The sequence below is a fragment of the Anabas testudineus genome, chromosome 7 (assembly GCF_900324465.2).
Source record: "Anabas testudineus chromosome 7, fAnaTes1.2, whole genome shotgun sequence".
NCBI lineage: Eukaryota > Metazoa > Chordata > Actinopteri > Anabantiformes > Anabantidae > Anabas > Anabas testudineus.
Genome location: NC_046616.1, coordinates 285,071 through 305,539, shown reverse-complemented (window position 1 = coordinate 305,539; position 20,469 = coordinate 285,071). Strand labels below are relative to the sequence as shown.

General features: G+C 43.9%; 1 protein-coding gene across 2 annotated transcripts; it reads right to left on the bottom strand.

The window, feature by feature from the left end:
• Positions 1-1,950: 1,950 nt before the first annotated feature.
• On the bottom strand, positions 1,951-19,128 carry mecp2 (methyl CpG binding protein 2). Of its 2 annotated transcripts, XM_026367889.1 has the most exons (7): positions 19,005-19,051; positions 18,292-18,369; positions 7,981-8,173; positions 7,290-7,510; positions 7,005-7,198; positions 6,778-6,914; positions 1,951-6,516 (listed from the first exon to the last, which is right to left on the bottom strand). In XM_026367889.1, exons 1-7 carry the CDS (start codon positions 19,034-19,036, stop codon positions 4,297-4,299), a joined length of 3,075 nt encoding a protein of 1,024 aa, XP_026223674.1. In that variant the 5' UTR covers positions 19,037-19,051; the 3' UTR covers positions 1,951-4,296. The 2 variants fall into 2 exon arrangements, with proteins under 2 accessions (XP_026223674.1, XP_026223675.1); XM_026367890.1 differs by lacking the exon at positions 18,292-18,369 and having other exon boundaries at positions 19,005-19,128.
• Positions 19,129-20,469: the final 1,341 nt, after the last annotated feature.

Sequence of the window (20,469 nt, the reverse complement as noted above, 5' to 3'; positions counted from 1 at the left end):
ACTATATCAGGTTGTTTGGCCATTACCAATCATGGACAAGATAGATATATATATATACTGTATATGTGTATATGTATATATACACATTATACATAATAAAGCAAATAAAATTTGGAAAAGAAAAAAGCAGTCTGTCAGAGCCAGCAGGTGGCAGCAGTGCATCATGGGATCTGGAGTCCTGGTTGTACCGATGACATGCATCAGATATTTAACATTGACTGTGTCTGACGTCACAGGGTGAAGACGTGATGTCAGTGAGGCCCCATTTCACATGTTGGTGATAAGTTGGCGTGTCGAAGGGTTAGAGAACTCTGGACTGTGTCTTTGGTCCAGTTCTTGGTCCTCTGTCTGCAGGTTTTAAATAAATCTTCATGCTGAGACGTGGTGTTTTGTCTTTAGTGATGCACCAGCTGACGATTCGTATGTGAAGAAACACAACCCTGAGTCTTCTGGTTTCTCGGAAGACTCAGACTCTGGACTCCGAGACACCTGCTGAATTTGTTAACGTCAGTTTCAGTTTCGATCATAGCCTCTGAAGCTGCTTCATGTTTTTTATCCACAAAATCAATGTCAGCGGGGGTCAGCGGGACCCGACCCTTCAGGAGGTTAATGATAAGCTACACAGTCATAATCAGCCGGTGATAATTATCAGCTGATGTATTTTCACATCTTTCTAATACAGCACTTTCAGATTTGTGTTCTTTTTTCTTAAAGAACCTCGTTACCTGTGACCTGTCCCACCAGGTGTTTTTACCTCCACAACTGTTCCCATATTTTGTTCTTTCTGAAATTCTGAACAAATTTCATCTATGTTTCGTCTATGTTCTTTTGACAAATTCAAACGAATCGTCGGCTTCAGCTCACACAGTAGCTGTACCTGTATTGTACCTGTATTCTAGTATTTTACTGATATCTGATAAGTTCCTCTGCAGCTGCATGTGAACACTGGAGAACAATGCATTCACATGTGAGAGCAGAGTTTCTGCTTCAATGATTGAATGATTTATTATTTAAATGATTTCAATGACAATGAAGCTAACAGGTAAAGTGGGGGTTGACAGGAGATTGACCTCAGGTCAACTTCCTGTACTTATGTGTGAGTCAGTGAAAGAGACGAGCACAGGTGAGGGGACAACAAACGCTTTTAGTTAGAAAGAAAAATAAGAAAACAGGTAAAAACTAGTTTGTCTACAGCGACAGTGTATTGGAGTTTCACTGAATTCCAACCAGAGTAAAAGCAGAATATTCATCCTCAATATTAGCAACTATGAAGTCACCACACACATCACTACTAAGTCTAGAAACACAACATGGCTTGGCGGACATGGTGGCTTCTGGCAAGACGCACAATATTATAGGCACTAAACTCTGGAACATGCAATATGGTGGCTGGTTACTGTAGTTGGTGCCGGGTCGAGTCCTGTGGAGTGAGTCCGTTCACAGAGGGACGTTTGATTTCTGCAGCCGGGCGGCAGACGGAGGGGCCGTGTACGCAGAGGGGGGTGGGCCACAAGGTGCAACAAGGTGAGCGGGCTAAACTGAGTCACGTGAACCAGAGGTGGAAAGTAACAGAGTACATTTACTCAAGTATACTTCTTGGTACTTGTACTTTACACAAGTATTTTCATGTTCTGTTCCGTTTCCTCCTGCACACACGTGTCTTAGTTCCTTCAAACTGAAGCTAATGAACCGATGTTAAAGAGTCAGACTCTGCAGCAAAAACTGAATGAAATAAATTCACCATTAAGAGTTTCTCCTTCTAAAAACTCTTAATTTCTCTGCAAATGGCGATTTCCTCCAGTAACTGTTCAGAAATCAGGTTGTTGAAGTTTTTCTCTGATTGAATTTGTTGATGAATTAAACTGAACATGTTGGATTCTGCAGAAACTGATTTATGAGACACATGAGAAACAAACCTGGACTCAAAACATTCAACAAGTTCAACACTGGTTCAAATAGTTTGGTTTATCAGGAAGTCAGAGAAATCACTTTATTACTGCAGTACTGATACTTTAAAGGACATTTTACAGCAGGTACTTAGTACTTCAACTGGAGTAAATATTTTACTACTACTACTACTTATAGTGCAGTACTGTTTTAGATAAATACTTGCACATTTACATGAGTAGCCTGTGTACTTCTACCACCTCTGGTGAACTCTAAGGTGCAAAGTAGCAAGTGTTTCCACAGAACCTGTGAGTTTGGGTTCTGGAGAGATTGAGACGTGCAGAACGATGAGAGGTTTCTAACCCAGCTGAAATGTGAGGACTGAAAACTGTAGGAGACTAAATTACGACGACTACAACTCCCAGGGTACACTTCACTGACAGCCAGACTTCAGGTTAACAGCGAGCTGAAGATGAACAATAACTGATTTTACCATCTGCAGCATTTTAATTCGGCCTCCGATTCTGGATCAGTTCTGGATAAACCCAGAAACCACAGTGACGTGTTTACTTCCTGTTTAATGGAGACAACAGTGTTTCTTTGTAGTAGTTTCAGTTTCGTTTTGTAAATGACAGACTGCTGGTCTCTGGCTATTGGTTTCTGGGCCGTCTGACATCTGAATACATAAATGTGGTTTAACGTTGTTTTTAAACACGTGCTGGCCGTAAAAACCTTTATTTAAATAGATGAATCCAAGAAACAGCGGCAGACAAACTGTGGCCCATGTGGCTTTCCAGACAGGTGGCCTCCTTCAGTAGAGCGGCACTAAGAGTTTTGAATTCTGCACCGACACGTTTCTCTGTTCTGTCAGAAAATAAACTAACTGAAGGGAACAGTTTATGATTCTGTTGCTACATCTCTGTCAGTGTAAAGACCTTGACCACACTGTGCTCTGTCTTCTCTACGTTTCTATAGATCCTCTGAAAGTTCTGCACTCATGAATCTCTCCTCAAATCGGGACTGGTGAAGTTTGTCTTTGTCTGCCGTTGCTAACACATCTGACCCCACGTGAGGCTGAACCAGACGTGGTTCGGGTTTTACTTCACGTCACTGACAGCAAAACCCGACGAGGCCGACCTCTGCGTACATGCGCCTCCGGTTGAAGCCTGCAGGTTCTCTGAGTGACATGCAGGCGGTTGATTGTACAAACTGGAGGAGTGCAAACTGTTCCAGACATTCAACATGAAGACACAATAAAACTGAGTCCGTTTCCCACTCTTTGATTAAGACTAAAAACTAAAATAAAGCTACTGTAAAGTGGGTTTGGTTTGATATTAAATGCGCTTCCTTTGGAAACAAAATGACTACCAAAACAAACAGACTGGATGAAGACTAGTATGGAAGAATCTCTAACCTGGAAGAACAACTGGCTGCGTTGGAAATATTGGAAAAGCAAACGAACAGCCCTCGAGTTTTTCCTATCAAACGACCGACTGGTTGTTTTTGAGGCTGTGTCTGATAAAAGCAATTGAGAACTCAAGTTTTCAGATATTTTAAACAACTTTCAAAGTGGGTTTGAAAGACTGAGTAAAGCCATGAATTCGATAGAAATATATAAGATTCGCTACCTGTAGGGGGCAGTCTTGAAGTGGATGGAAAACATACCCCCCCCCTTATTATTTATTGTAGGTGTAAACTGGGATGGAAATGGGAAGTAAAAAAAGATTTCTAAGAAACCAGTTTAAGGTGCAAACCGCCGCCCCACATCATCTCTGAGGCTTTCAGTTGAAGTCTAGTTTCAGTAAGGGACCGTCAGTCAAAAAGGAGGACCTTTAATGAGAGACCGTCAATTAAGAGAAGGACTTTAAATAAGGGACTGTCAGTCAGCAGCAAGGCCAAGGGTCAGGGACCGTCAGTCAATAATATCAGAGTTTAAAGCTGGATAACGGAGACAAAACAATAAACTATCAAAATACGAAATAAAAAAACAGGTTATATTCCGGAAGCAACGTTTCGTTCAGAGTAATGTGTTAAGCGTTGGTTTTTAGTTCCAAACTACTCCCCCCTCCCCACGGAGACTAGCGGGACACAACAGCTGCCTTTTGATTATATATACACACACACTTTTTATCGGATTTTCCTTTTCGTTTGTTTTTCCTAGAAAAAAGACACTATCTGCTCTCCTCTCCAGCTGTCCAGGTCAGTTGTCAAATCCAGAACTTCACAGAGCGTCCACACAGAATCAGAGTCAGAGTAGACTCTGCAACAGTCCTACTAGCTCTGTGTCCGTCTATCTGAAAACAGTGTAAAAACAGGAAATCTCCACGAACAGCCCAGTCCTGATCCTCTTCCACCTGGTGCTGATTCACTCCGTCAATCTACCGATCGGTCAGCCTGTTCACCGGCCGATCAGCTCACTCTTTCGCTCACAGCAGTCCGTGACTCTACGGTTTCCTCTCGGCTGGGACACGGGACGGCAGACTGGGGCACGATGTCTCTGAGCTCCCTGCCCTCGCCTGCTGCCTCTGGCTCTGCCCTGAGCCTGCCCCTACCTTCTGTTCCAGGCACAAGACCGGTCCCTGCTGCTCCAGGAGGTCCAGGAGGCATGGAGCTGGGAGGCCTTGAGGTGCTGTTTGACCCTCTTTCTCCTCCTAGAGCCTCTCTGCTTTCTGATGCCACAACAGACTCCCCTCTCCCCTCCACCCTGATCCCTTCCTCTCGGCTCGACAGGAGGCTTGCTCGGCCAGGCCGTGTGGTGCTCAGATCTTGGGGCTGTTCACTCTGGTTCTGCTGAGTAGGGACCAAATTGGTCCTGGTTATGGTGAGAGATGGTCGATGGGATGAGTGGTGCTGTACATGTGGCCTTGTGAGCTGAGGGTGGGGTTGAGACAGGGGGCGCAACTGTGTTTGAATCCTCTGAAAGTGTGGTTGTGCTTGGGACTGGGATTGAGACTGAGGTGGCCTAGGCTGGGACAGAGACTGTCTGGGTTGTGGTCTGTATTGAGTCTGGAATTGGTGTTGCAAAGGGTGTCTTGTCTGTGGTTGGGACTGCACTTGATGCCTGGTTTGCAGGTGAGGTTGCGTTGGGGTCCTGGACTGAGGTTGAGGCTGTGTTTGAGCTGGGGTTCTGGGCTGTGGATGTGACTGCATTTGACCAGCAGTCCTGGGCTGCATTTGAGGCTGGGTGGGGGTCCTGGCCTGGGACTGAGTCGGAGGTTGGGTTGGGGTCCTGGCCTGCTGTTGGAGTTGAGGCTGCAGTGATTGCCGAGGCGGTGTTTGGGATTGTTGTTTGAGCTGGGTTTGGGGTTGAGAAGTGTGCCTGGGCTGGATTTGAGGTTGGAGTGCTGTGGGGGGCTGGGTTTGCAGATGTGAATGCCTTGTTTGGGGCGGATGAATGTGCTGGATGGAAGGGGACTGAGGAGGGTGTGACTGAGGTGAAGCGTGCTGACCTTGAGGCTGGGTTCGATGGTGGGCTGGGGAGTGGACAAGCTGCGACTGGGCTTTTTGGGAGGAAGCCGGGGGCTGACTGTGGGTTTGGGTGGGGGATTGCTGGGGCCGTGGCTGAGGCAGGACATGCCTGGGAGGAGAGGACTGGGGTGTGGGGTATCGAGGCTGGGCCTGGGGCTGACCAGGGGAATGGGTCTGGGGATGTTGTTGAGGGCGGGGTTGGGGTTGGTGGCGTGGTTGAGGGGGAGGATGCTGAGGTTCAGGTGGGGACTGAAGTGCAGGCTTGGACTGTGTTCTGGGAGGTGTCTGCTGGGTGTGCTGCGACTGTTGGATTGTGAGCTGAGGCACAGTCTGGGGCTCGACTTCAGGCCTGGGCTGGCTGGAGGATGCTGGGTGGCCAGGAGCTGGAGGAGGCTGATCCAATGTGGAGGCAGAGGATTGTTGGTGACGATGGTGGTGGTGGTGGTGGTGGTGATGGTGGTGGTGTTTGTGAGGCGGTCTGTCCTTCCTTTTGTGACTTTTTGATGGGCTGATGCTACTGCTGCTGCTGCTACTCCGTCCTCCTCCACCCTGTCCTCCTTTATCACCTACATCTTCACTCGCTTCCTCTCCTCTGCTCCCTACATCTCCTGCTGCTATTCCAGTTTTCTCCTTGTGCTTCCTTCCTTTATGTGTCTTGTGTCCATGTAATTGGCTGTCATCTGAACCACCGGCCTGCTTCTGTGATAGTGACTGGCTCTGTCCAGAGGGGGTGGGCTGAGGCTCTGGGGTTGGAGCTCCCTCCCCCACACCTCCTTCCCCCTCTGTAGTAGCCCTCCTTCCAGTCTCAGTGCTTGTGGTTGTTGGAGTCAGAATGCTCTCCCTCTCCTCCACTGTCTCTCTTGTTTTGCGTTTTTTGATTGGCAAGGCTGTTTCCTGGACGACAGGTTTGGTGGAAGACTCCTTGGCTGCTCTCCGTTTGGCCTCGGCAGCTAAAATGGCCGCCGCGGCATAGCTTCCAGCTGCTGAGCTACCAGCCGATGCTGCTGACGTGGATGCTGTGGCAGCCGGTGATAATACTGAAGTTGACGCTGGTTTCCTGCCTCGTTTCTTGGGGGCTGTCTGTGGTGGTGGTGGATGTTCCTGTTCTGATTTCCTCTTTCTACCGGGACGGGATTTGGGCCCCAGCGTGGGAGACACCACCTGCAGGGGAATTACCACATTAACATCAAAAACTCAAATAATAAAACACTGCACCATGTAAGGTCCTGAAGAGCGAACTGACTAACTCAAAGTCTGACAAGTCAGAACTGATGAAGCTATTCAGATGAGAGGATAAAACTTGAGGAACTCAAAGCAAGTCCAGTTGACATTGCACAGCACCTTTGAGATGCTCAGGTTATTCCACAGATCATTACAAACATTAAGTCTCTCAGAAATGTATATATATCAGACTGATTGTACCTTTGGGACAGTGGAGGCGGTACTGGTGGAGGACTCAGACTTTCCAAAGGGCATCTTGACTAGCAGTTTGCCTGGAGTTTTCTCAACCACACGCTTCATGGCCACGCCCTCTGTAGCCTGTCTCAATTTTCCACTGCCTACACAAACACAAAGGGACATAATCACAAACACATTAACTTGTTTGTTTTGGTGACTTCAGTTTAAGTTTGATCTAAGAGCCCGAGTACCTTTAGGACGTCCACGGCCTCGCCCTGATGGTTTTACCACCTTTGGTTTCTTGGGGGGGCGTTTCTCACGGCGGGATGGACTTCCACGTCCCGTGACAGTGAAATCAAAATCATTGGGGTCAGTGGTTGTGTCCCCAACCTTCTGGAAGTAGGCGATAAGTTCTACCTTGGAACGAAATGCCTTCCCCTCTGAGCTGGACAGTAAGATAAAGACAACATCAACAGTGCTGCTACTCCATCGCATTGTGGATATCCAGAACAGCATCAGGGGTGGCCATGCCTTACTTGATCAGGTAGACATCAAACTTCCCTGCTGAGCGTCCAGACTTCCTCTGTTTCAGTTTGCGAGTCCAACCTTCAGGCAGTGACGGGTCATCATAGAGTGGCCCGCGATCCCGGATGATGGAGCGCCGCTGTCTAGGAGAACCTGCAGACCCACTGCCGGCTGCAGACTCTGACTCTGGTGCTGAGCCCGGCTCTGAGGGGCCCGCAACTGGTTCTGATACCTGCAGGGAGAAACAACATGAAAGCAGTATTTAGTATCTCCTGTGTTAATTGTAATGTCTTTTCCAGTTTTTTCATTGCTTCTTTTTCTGTATTTCACTTGCTCCTCCTGTGACCAGCAGTGAGTCTGGTTCCTGTGTTCATCACCTGATGCGCTGCCCTCCCTGCCAGCTCACCTGCAACTCATTCTTCTAACTAATCTCTCAGGATACAGTACAGTTTGCCACTGGTCCGGTCCAGCCAGATTCTTTGTTTTAGGGTATGAGCCAAATATTCAGAAATTCATAGATTAGATTAGAATTCAGTTTTCAGATTTTCTATTCAGATATTCATTTTTCTTACTAAATCTAACATATTAGTAATAATCATTATTTAAATGTGAAAATACATTGACTCACATCCGTCTCACTCATCTTGCCTCACTCACTGTTGAAATGTATTTGGAACAGCTACTGCCAACACCTGTCTTTACCTGGGTCTGAGACTCTGCCTCCGTCTGTGACTCTCTGGTTGTTGGGGGGGTGGCCGATGCTGTGGCCTCTGCCCCACGGTCAGCATGGCGACGCTCCCTGCGGGCCTTCTTGGTCTTACCGTGGGATCTTTCTCTCTCTCTTACAGGGGGCTGAGGGTCAACAGGTTCCTCCTCGCCTTCCAGACCCTCCTCCCTGTGAAACCCAGATTACATCATGCATCATGTATGACAGGCGAGAAACCGGTAGATTCTCTAAGCAGAGGAGAAGAGAGACAGCACTAATGGAAGCTCAGAAAAATGCCATTTCATCACAGCGTTGCAACCCTTTGTCTTCCCTCCTTTACCACCTCCACTGCCAGAATAACTAAAGGGGCGACAATGTCCCACTGACCTGGATTTAGAAATTAAGCCCTGCTGCTATAATCTCACCTTGACCAGGCAGTGTTTAATGGTCTACAGCAGAGATTCCCAAACCTGGTCCTCCAGGCCTACTGCTGATTTCCACCTACCCCTGTCCTACCCGCCGGCTACAGCTCGGCGCTCGTCTCAGGTGCACGGCGTGCGCTCTGAACATGGACACAACTTCAACGGCTCCAGCTCGCAACGCTCTCCTCAGCCCCTCTTCTCTCCGACCACTTTAATTGTTGGAGACTCCATAACCAGACACATCCGGTTCTTCAATGCAGCTACTCACTGCTTCCCTGGTGCCACAGTCCGGGTAATTCTGGATAAACTCCCGAGTCTGTTAGACTCTCTTCCGTCTTCCATTGTCCGGGTCATCGTCCACGTTGGATCATGTGACACCACTCGCCAGCACTCTGAACTGACTAAGAAGGACTTTAATGCCCTTTTTAGCTTCTTAAAGTCCTGTGGCAAGTCTGTCTTTATTTCTGGCCCCATTCCCACTCTAGGCAGAGGTATAGGACGTTTCAGCAGAATCCTTAGTCTTCATACCTGGCTCCAGTCTGCCTGCATGTCTCAGCATATTGGATTTATTGACAACTTTAACCTCTTCTGGGATAGACCCTCATTTTTCAGGAATGATGGTTTGCATCCCAGCCGTCATGGCAACCGCATGCTCGCTGCTAATATACAGCACGCCATTCAGTGTACTCCTCATGACTGACGGTCCCTCCTTTTACCACCTGGAGATCCTCATCTCCTACCTTCACCTCAGGGATTTGCTCCCCTCAATTCCCCTCTCTGTTCTGTGATCCCCACTAACCTAAGTTCTCTCTCCTCTAGCTGTATTGTCCACTCTGTACCACCTCTGGACAACACACCTGTCACAGGTTATCATCAAGGGGGGAGCAGGTGTTACTCCTCATCAGTGAGGCATTTCACCAGCTCCCTCAAAGGTCCAATCAGTGTCAATATTATTCCAGTTATCATCAATGGCAGACAGCAAACAGGTCACAGAGCAGCACAAAGAAATTATTCTAATCTTGTTAGGCCTCTGACCAACCCTAGTACTAATATTAGTTCTCCTACTACAAGACTTGGTCTTCTAAATGTTAGATCCCTCTCTAACAAAACATCTCTCTTAAACGACTTTATCCTCTCTCAGAATCTAGACTTCTTTTTCTTAAATGAAACCTGGCTGAGGATAGGTGAATCTATCCAGTTGCAGGAGCTCTGTCCCCCTAATTTCATTTATTTCATCTCCCCTAGATTAAGTGGTCGGGGTGGTGGTGTTGCTGTGGTCTTTAAAAATCAATTCAAATGCTCAATGCTATCACTTAAACAGGTTCACAGCTTTGAAGCTCTGTCGTTTCTTATCCACTGCTCTGTTCCTGTATGTTGTACTGTCATCTACCGCCCACCAAAAGCTAATGGTAACTTTTTGTCAGAGTTTTCCCAGTTTGTTGCTGACATTGTTGTGAGGTATGATAAGGTCATTATCGCTGGAGACTTTAACCTTCATATTGACAATAATACTAATACTCTAGCAAATGATTTTATCAATCTTACTGAATCTTTCAACCTGGTTCAACATGTCAAAGGTCCGACCCATAACCAGGGCCACACCCTTGACTTGATATTCACTTTAGGTTTGACTCTAAATTCTATTGAGTTAAAGGACTCCATCTCTGATCATAAATGTGTCCTATTTGATACTTGTCTTCATCCAATCACTGTACCTCAGAAATCTACTGTTAAACGCCATCTATTTAACAGCCAGTCAGCAGCTAAATTCACTAGCACCTTCTCTGTGTTGAAGCAGGGTATTTCTTGCACATCACATGTTGATGATATCGTCCGCCTTTTCAACAATAATTGTGCCTCTGCGCTAGAGGCTGCTGCTCCCTTAAAAACTTCAAATGTGTCTCGTAAAGACACCAACAAACAGCCTTGGATAGATGTCAGCATTCGTAGTTGTAAAGCTGAGTGTAGGAAAGCTGAGCGGAGATGGAAGAAAACCGGACTTCAAGTGCATTATGAAGCTATGAAAGAAGCATTACTCCACTACAATACGATGGTAAAGAATGCCAGATCTAAATACTTCTCAGACCTGATCACTGCTCACTGCCATAATCCTAAATTTTTATTTCAGACTGTTGACAAGTTAGTAAACCCAACCCCTCCTAGCATCCCAGCTGAAAGTGATGCAGATTGTGAGAAGTTCTTAACCTATTTTAATGATAAAATAGAATCAATCAGAGCTTCTGTCATCCCCAACTCCTCACCAGTCATAGTTGCACACCCTTTTAGAGAATGCACTTTAAGCCAGTTTCCTCCCATGTCCGTATTTGAGCTACTACAAACTGTCTCTAAAATGAAACCATCTTCCAGCCCAGTTGATGTCATCCCAACTAAGTTCTTAATCTCGATCATTGATTCGCTTGCTCCCTCTCTCCTGAATATTTTCAATACTTCTCTGTCCACTGGGATTGTGCCAGATTATTTTAAAATTGCATCTGTGCAACCTCTTTTGAAAAAACCTGGTCTAGATCCCTCATCCCCCGAAAACTACAGACCAATCTCCAAACTACCCTTCATATCAAAGATTTTAGAAAAGTACGTGTCTAAACACTTATTTCTAGCCGCAGAAAACTATAACATCTTTGACGAATTGCAATCTGGTTTTCGCAAACACCACAGCACAGAGACCGCCCTACTGAAGGTAACCAATGACATTCTGTTGGCTTCTGATGCTGGTTTGTGCTCTATTCTTGTCCTCCTCGATCTTAGTGCTGCTTTTGATACAGTAGACCACCAAATTTTGTTAGACCGGCTAAAGCACTGGGCTGGAATAGAAGGCACTGCACTGGACTGGTTCTCCTCATACCTGTCCAACAGATCGTTTTGTGTTACAGTTAATAACTACAAGTCGTCTTTTTCTCCTGTAAAGTACGGAGTCCCACAAGGTTCAGTGCTGGGGCCAATCTTGTTCTCTTTGTATATGCTCCCTTTGGGACATATTATTCGCAAACATGGTGTTTCTTTTCATTGCTATGCTGATGACACTCAGCTGTACTGTCCCTTTAAGATATCAGACCACGGGGGACTGAGTTCCTTACATGAGTGTATAAATGAGATAAAAAACTGGATGGCTCAAAATTTCCTGCAGCTGAATTCTGACAAAACAGAAATAGTTGTCATCAGTCCACAGCGTGTAGCCAGACACATTCTGCCCTGCACAGATTCTCTCTTAGCTAATTCTAAGCCCACTGCAAAAAGTCTTGGTGTTTGGTTTGATAGTAAACTTAACTTCGAGCATCATGTCAAAAAGCTTGTCCAGGCATGTTTTTATCATCTTAGAAATATCTCCAAAATACGTTCAATTCTTTCTTTTCATGACACTGAAGTAATCTTACACGCATTTATTTCCTCACGCCTTGACTATTGCAACAGTCTGTTCACCTGTCTCAGCCAGAAATCTATTAATCGGCTCCAGATTGTTCAGAATTCAGCTGCAAGACTCTTAACTAGAAAAAGAAAATATGATCACATCACTCCTGTATTAGCTTCCTTACACTGGCTGCCAGTATTTTTTAGGATTGATTTTAAGATTTTATTAATAACTTTTAAAGCTCTGCATGGCCTTTCCCCCAGCTATTTATCCCAGCTTTTAAAGCCTTATGAGCCTGCACGTAGCCTGAGATCCTCTGGTAGAAATCTTCTGTATGTCCCCAATGTCAGAATGACTACTAGAGGTGACAGAGCCTTTTCAGTTAGAGCCCCTAAACTCTGGAACAGCTTACCCGAGCATATAAGATCAGCTGACTCAGTAACATCTTTTAAAACTCTCCTTAAAACATACCTCTACCGGCGAGCCTTTTGCGATCTTCTGTAAGCTAAAACAAATCGGTCCTTGGGAAGACTCTCCATTAGATTACAATGTCTTTACGTTGGAACTGGTCTCCCCAAGGACCGATGTGGTAGTTGTTTGTATTATTGTTTTGTTTGTATAGCTGTTTCCTGCTCCCCATCCGGTCGAGGCAGATGGCCGTTTAACTTGAGCCTGGTTCTGCTGGAGGTTTCTTCCCCCAGGGGGAGTTTTTCCTCTCCACTGTTTGCCTAGTGCTTGCTCAAGTTGATCTTGTTGGGCTACATGTGTTTCTTGTCTGTCTTGTGAAGCACTTTGTAACATATGTTTAGAAAAGTGCTCTATAAATAAATTTATTATTATTATTATTACTGATTACCTGGATTACCTGATTACATTAGCAACATTAGCTAGCACATACCTCTACTGTCAAACTCTGTGTTAAACGGCTGATCTATCCGTTCAGAGACAATGTGATGTGTTCGACATACCTTGAAAAATGTCGACTCCAAATTTTCGAACCTAATTTACATTACCATAGTGTGTTTAATGCTTTTATTGAAAAGCTGCTGTGTGAGATGTCAAAGTAACATACACTGACCTTGTCCCTGAACACACCAACAGGAAGTTTCCAAATGAGTTTGCTGTAAACCACAACACCACATTTGACTAATCAGCCACTCTGATGGGTTTTCTCTGTGCAGCAGGTAAAGTCCCTGAAAGCTCATTTCCACAGAGATGAAATGAAACTAAAGGCTGCAAGTAAAAATATTTAAACATTGTAGTTTGGCTCCTGACTATGCTGCAACTTCATCACTCTGTCCTCGCGTGAAGGTGCTGTTTTCTACTCTACAGTTCTACATTTCTACTTTACTGCATTTGACTGTCATTGAAAAACAGAAATACTGTGTATCTGTGTTAATTGTTTGACTGAGTCAGGTCATGAAGATAAATTCTGAGTTTAAAATATGACATATGAAGAAGACTGAAAATCAGTCCGAAAAATGCCACAGAGAATTTTCTGATTAAAACTAATGAACTACCTTTATCATCTGATCATCTGATCAATACTTTCAGCTACAGACAGTTCAACACAGGCATCAACAGGTACTGAATCAGGACTGAAGACTGAAGAAGGAAGAAAAACAAAGGATGGATCCAGAGACAATGGGCTTCTCACAAGACATTTTGCTTCTTGTTGTTTTGTGTCTCTATGATTTTGTCTCTTTGTGGTTTTGTGTTTCTTTGCATGCTATAACCTTACAGGTTCCCCTCCGGAGGGGCCCCTCTCAGTCCCTTGCCAGGTTAACAACAATAGCTGAAACTGAAAAATTCTAATTTGGAAGCTAAAATTCAAATACAAACTACATTCACAAAAGAAATTGCAATAAAACTGAAACCCCTCTACCCTGCTTCAAAACTAAGACTAAACAGAACTGAGAGATAAAATAATTTTTCACTCTCATTGGTGCAAACTAGTCACAAGGAAGATTTAAAAAGTTTACTGCAGAGCGTGAGCATTGGTTAAAGCAGGAGCGTGCCAAACTGCAGGACTGTAAAGTGTCAAGTCACCTATAAACCTGTGTTTAACAGTAGAACCCTACAAATCTAAAATATCCTGACAAAACAAAATGAGATTTCGAAACTGAAATTGACAAAACCAGTCTGCAAAACTCCTGCAAATAAACTATATAATCATTTCATAAAAGACGATCACTGTTTGTGCTGAGGTGACACCAATTCTCTGATTCTGATGATGATGAAGGTGAGTGGAAAATCCTGATAATACTAGTTTCCACAGTAATGCAGTCATAGATCACTACTCATTCCATATTATTACAGTTACTTGATACCCATCACCAAACAGCGATTAACGGATTAAGGACAAACGGAGTCGTTACTACACAACTAAACTACAACAGGAAACTTGTTAGATGGTGTTAGAAGATGTGACACTGGTGCACTGGGTGATAAACATGTGGTCGCCAGCTATGTAATAAATCTGGAGTGTGAAAGACAATTTTACAATTTTGAGGCACTTGTATTTTATTGGGGTACTTCAATTTCATGTTACTTTTACTTTACTAGAAACTATTGTACTTTTACTCCACTACATTCATTTTAACATCAGTAGTTACTAGTTTCTTCTAGTACTAGCTCTGATCATATCATTTGTCATTGTTAACCTCCTGTCACTATATAAAATCAGCTCCACCTTTACCGATTGCTGCTTCTGTTCAGCACAGTCTGTAGGTAACTACATGTCTTACTCTGAATTTTAACGTTAACAAATCTGGACTAAACGTCTACATTTGTGTATCATCAGCATTAAATTCTGCATTGTTAAAATACACAGTCTTCTTTGTGGAGTACTTTTACTTTAGTACTTTTAGTAAAATATTTGAGCTTCTACTTTAGCACTTTTACTTGAGTATTAAAAACTTAAAGGGTACTTCTACTTGTAGTGGAGTAGTTTTTTGGCAAGTACTTGAACTTTTACTTGAGTTTGTGTACCCGGTGTGATGACAGATGTTCATCACCAAGCTAATATTGTTGTACATGGGCTAGTCTTTTGCATCTGCGCACAGGTTTTACCTGAAAAGTAAAACTGTGTAGCATCTTTTATTAAAGCATGTTGTGACTATGACGCATTCAGGGACTATACAAAACAAAGGTCATCTATTATCTGGAAACACTGAGTGTAGATTTCTTATTATATTCTGGCCTTTTTTTAATTCACATGAATGTACATGAATGTAGAGACTAATAATCTAATTATTAGAATTAATCTTAAGATTGTTTTTATTTTTTACCTTATTATACATACTAAAAATTTATTTCAGATCACAGACACGATTACATTTAAAGTCGGCGAGAACAGAAAAGCCACAACCTGTTTATTTACATTTAACCAAAACCAAAACCGAACCTGAACCGACGGGACTGTCACCCGAACCACACTCTAGGTCAGAAAGCAGGTTGATCTTAGTGCAGACAATTACAGACAGTAACAGGTTCAGTGAAAGTCCAGCTGAACCAGTCCAGTCAAACCAGGCAGATCAAAAACCCCAAACCAACATGTTCAGTCCAGAGGAACCAACAATCTGTTGGAGCTGAGTGGTTAATGGAAACCAGGTGTGGTGGCTAAAGGAGTGAGAGCTGGACCAGAACGAGGACACTGTAGACTCCTGTGTTACTGCTGATCAGATCAGATCAGATCAAGGAACTAATCAAAAACTGGTTCTTGTAGAGAACATCACAGCTTCATGTTTTCTGTCAACATGACAGTTACATGATCCCAGACAACAACACGGTATCCGATCTCGCAGAACAACGTGTGATGAGTCTCTTCCAGGATCAAGTTGAAACTCTAACAGGCTCCTGATGACAGTGAGAAAAACACTGCTCTGCTACCCACACAGACACTGGACTCTGGACTGGAACTCAATCCTGTGTATTATTCCCCCTTCATTCACCCCAACCACCTCCCTGTGACTTGGTTTCTGTTAATAAATGGAGCTTCATTCATTTACATGCCACAAGATAACCATGTTCACTACAGAAACGTAACCGTAAACATTTTACTGCGTTGTTGTTGTCGATAAGATGGAGGAGAAACAGGGGGACTCTCTGAGGACCGCTATGACGTGCTGTGAATACAGCAGAAGAAGGAGGTCGGCCCAACCACTCATGTTTTCTGATGCTCCATAATATGATGGTCAGTAACCAATCTGAGGAGGTTTTGGCTGCAGGCAGCAGACAGAGGCAATAAGTAGAAAATCTCCTGGTAGACGCTGTGTTGACTTTGGACTTAACAAAAGTCAGTGGACAAACACCAGCAAATGACATGGTCCCAGATCACCCTGGACTTTTAGCAACTTGGATTCTGTACCGCTCCACTCTTTCTCCAGACTCTGAGACCTGGATTTTCTAATGAAATGTAAAATTATTTTTATCTGAAAAAAGGACTTTGGACCACCGAGCAACTTTCCAGTCTTTTCTCTGTAGCCCAGACAAGAAGCTTCTGATCTTTCTTACTTTCGGGACTGGCTCGTCGTCGTCCATTTCCCAAGTTCCTGAAACAATCTTCTTCTTGTTCTTTCAGAGATGATGTTCTTCTGGACAACTGACAAGTCAGAGTCTTCCCCATGACTGTTTATGTGTGTACTGATCTAGACAGATACACAGTATTTATACTGCACAAACAATAATTTACTCAAATAAAATATTCTAATATTTAGAGAGGCTGGATGTTTGATTGACAGCTGCCATAATAATCAGAATTAAAAGAAAAATGTTATTTATTATATATTTCACTTCATATGTAATGAATCCAGAATTTATCAGTTTCACTTTTTAGACTGAGTTACTGATGATAGACCAGAAGCTGGTCTGTAAGACTCTGCCATTAAATTATTATTATAAAAAAAAAAGCCCTGGAACATAATTTTATAACAAAGGCAAATGAAGTAACAATACTGCCTAATTACTACATAATAAACCAACAAAGGTTTACTTACTGACTTTCAGAACTTTCACCATCATCAACAGCCTTCACTCAGTGAATGGAGCAGCTCAGTTGTTGTTTTATTTCCCTACCTGCTGATCTAAACACTGACACAAAAAAATCATTCTGATGCTTGAATACTGGGATTCATTCCTTAAATTTTATTTTCCCTTAATTATTACATTAGTATTATTATTATGAATTTTGTCCAATTAAAAAATTAATCTAAAACCAGAGTCTGAACCTTGTAACATACTGTGAAACCTCATCAAAATGACCCCGGATTCGAGGGATAAAACATCAAAAACATACTAAATTTTACAATATCCTGAACCTTTGGAAATGAATTGCAAGACTTTAGGAACAGACAGATTTGTAATCTGATTTAAGAATTAGATTTAAACTAAACGCTACAGTCAAAGCTTCGTGGATGAGGACGACAGTGGGTCCCTCTGAGGTCGAATGCAGAATAAATAACACGTTGTTTTTATTAAGTTTGCTTAATATATTGCTTAAGTTAAAAAGCTTCATAGGAGATGGTGTGTTTCTAGTTTAACTGTACTATGACTGTCATGTAAAACATTAATCAGTCAATAGAAACCCAAATTTGATTATTGATCTGTCAGATATTTCGACTGTCAGGACTGAAACATCTGTGCATTTGATATTAATGATCTGTCATTAAATCGTTTTGTTTGAGTCTAAAAACATATTTTCTGATAAATCACATTTATTCTGTAAAAGAATCGATCTTCCCAGTAAAAACTCGGACTAATAAAATATTTAAAATAAAAGAAAAGATTTTCTATAAAACGTCCTGTTGTTGATCCAACACCTGAACCAATCAGATGTTAGATCAGGTGAGAGCAAGATGTTTCCCATCATGCCCTGGCTCCAGAATCTGCGCCCGCCTTCGTTTCAGCATGTTATGGTTGTTTACGTATGTATGACTTCAGCGCAGGTCGGGATCAGGCCGGACAGGAAACTAACCGGCATGCACTGTGATCATCTTGATTGAACCTGGTAATAAATAACACGGCCTATCTGCCCGTTATATGTTCATTCTACTTGTACAGCAAACAGACCCATTTTAGAGTAGTTTGTATTTCATGACAAACATCCACAAAACCAGAGATCACTGCCAGGTGTCGACTTCTGTGGGGTTCCTTCTTCATGTTGACAATAAACCTTTTTCCCTGTGACATAAATGAACCTGATTACTGACTTTAACTGTGTGGTGGCTGTAACAGAAACGGAAACCAAACTTAGCATCACATGTCCACTGATGCTCCACACTCCTGCTGCTGCACGCTCCTCCACTACCTGCCTCCGTGCAAAGCCCAGGTACCCACAGTAAAACTATTATTACTAGTACTACACAGTAATAAAACTGTCTAACTACTACAAAATAAACCCAACAGTCGAGATGAGCATAACGAAACTGAAGAACTGACCAAAAAAAGACTGAATGACTGTAAAGTAGTAATGGTTCATTGTAAACACTCAGACATTACTAATCGAAAGTTGGAGTTACTGTGATGATGATGATGATGATGATGATGATGAAGCTGCAGGTAGAGGTGAAGCATCATCCACAGGAACAGGAAGTGAGCTTTAGAGGAAACACACACACACCATTCTGTACACACTGAGCCACAGGTTCAATCCCCATCACACACACACACACACACACACACAAACAGGAACTGCCTTGCTCAGCGGCACTGAGGCAGCCAGACTCTAACCCCTCTGATATTCACTAGGGGCTCGCTGTCAGGGGTGGGGGTGCGGTGGATGTGTGTGGGGCGGGTTAACCCGGGTTATGGAGCAGTGGTCTGAACACTTCCCTTCACATGAACACTCTGTGTTTGCTAACAGCTAGCAGCCCGTTAGCTCCCTCCTGTCTGACGGAGGCGGGTGGACACACCACCGGTGACCGGGTCTGTGATGTCTGTGGCGGACACAGCGCCGCCGACCCCGGCCTGACTTCCCGGGAAGTTGTGTAGAAGTCAGAGCGGCCCGGCGGCGCACGGACAGCGGGCTAACCTGAAGCTAAGCTCCGCTCCGGCTAAAGTACGGACTTAGCAGTAAGTTGGTGACGTATTCCCGCTAACCCCGCTCCGCCGCGACAGGCCGGGGTGAAAATCAACGCACTTTTACTTCAATAAAACACACGACAGAAAAAGCTCGGCGGCGGCAGCGGCGACGACGCTTTAACGGAGGATAAAATGTAAAAAACCCACTTACAGTCTCTCCTCTCCGCTCTCCACGGCGGCCATTTTTATTTAAATAAATAATTTTATATTAAAAAAAAGCCTCCAAACATCTCTGCTCCCTCCTGCTGCACCCCGCCCCCTCCGACTCCATTTCCAACAGCCGTCAGTGATCAAAACACCGCGAGATCTGCAGGACGATGAGGTCAACGCTGCGCATGGGCGGTGTAATCCCGCGAGATGTGATCATCTATATGAGACGTTCAGGTCCAATGTGAAATTTGTGAAAATAAAATAACTGGAGGAATCGCAAGTCTTAATAACAACAAAGTCAGTTTTCTGTAGGACATAAAACGCTTTTGAACGATTTTGAAATATAACTGAACTGATTTTTCATCATTTGTGTTTAATACAGGTAGACAGAGGGCAGAAGTTCTCCTCTTTCCAGCCAGACCTTCAATACAACACAACATCAGCATCAACATAGGGCCCACAGTGATTGTTCCCACTAACTCTGCCAGAAACCTGGGGGTGATCAGTCACAATCAACTGAGCTTTACCGACCACATCTCCTCTGTCTCCACATAATGCAGACTGGCCACTTTCAACATCCAAAATAGCAGACCCTACCTTTTGGACCATACAACACATCTCATTGTTCAGGCTCTGCTCATATCTGGTCCTGACTACTTCAGTGTCTTACTGATAGTGTTACCAGCTGCACCATCACACCTCCAGATGATCCAAAATGCAGCAGCACATCTAGTTTTTGATTAGTAAAAAGGACATGTTTCACCACTTTTCAGATCTCTGGACTGGCTTCCTGTAACTGCTCCATCAGGTTCAAAGTCCTGACCCTGACCCTGCAGACTCAAAACCACCGGTATCTGAACTCCCTCATCCTGGTCTACAATCCCTCGCGTCCACTGTGCTCTGCCAGAGAACAACGTCTTGTGGTCCTCTCACCTCACCTCAAAAGACCCCAGGCTAAACATTTCAGCTCAGTGGTTCCATGATGGTGGAACAACCTACTCACCTCTGCACGCTCAGCAGCCTCACTCCCATTTTCTCAAGACACTCAGTGGATGGTTTCCTCTCCACAGTGTTTTAGTGGTGCTCGAGATTTGTTGGATTTCTGTAAGATCTTAACCGTACTGTGCAAAATACCTTGAGATGATTTCTGTGATTTTATATTAATAAACTGAAGTGAACTTAAATGAGCCTCCAGTTTCTGAGGTCTTCCTGTCGGCCAAGCTAAGCCCAAACAGTGGTTGTTGGCTATCTTTTGTTGGCCCTGGATGACGTCTGTAGCAGTATAACATTACTCAGACATATTGGTTTAAATCTTAAATATCCGATATTAATAACTAATATAGTTTGTTCCCTGATTGTTTGGAGCACAGCTGCAGGTCTGCTACATCAATTTTGGACCTTTAGCGTGGTAAATCACATGTGCTGCCTCATAGACTAAGTAATGTAGAAATTATAGTGTAATGAAT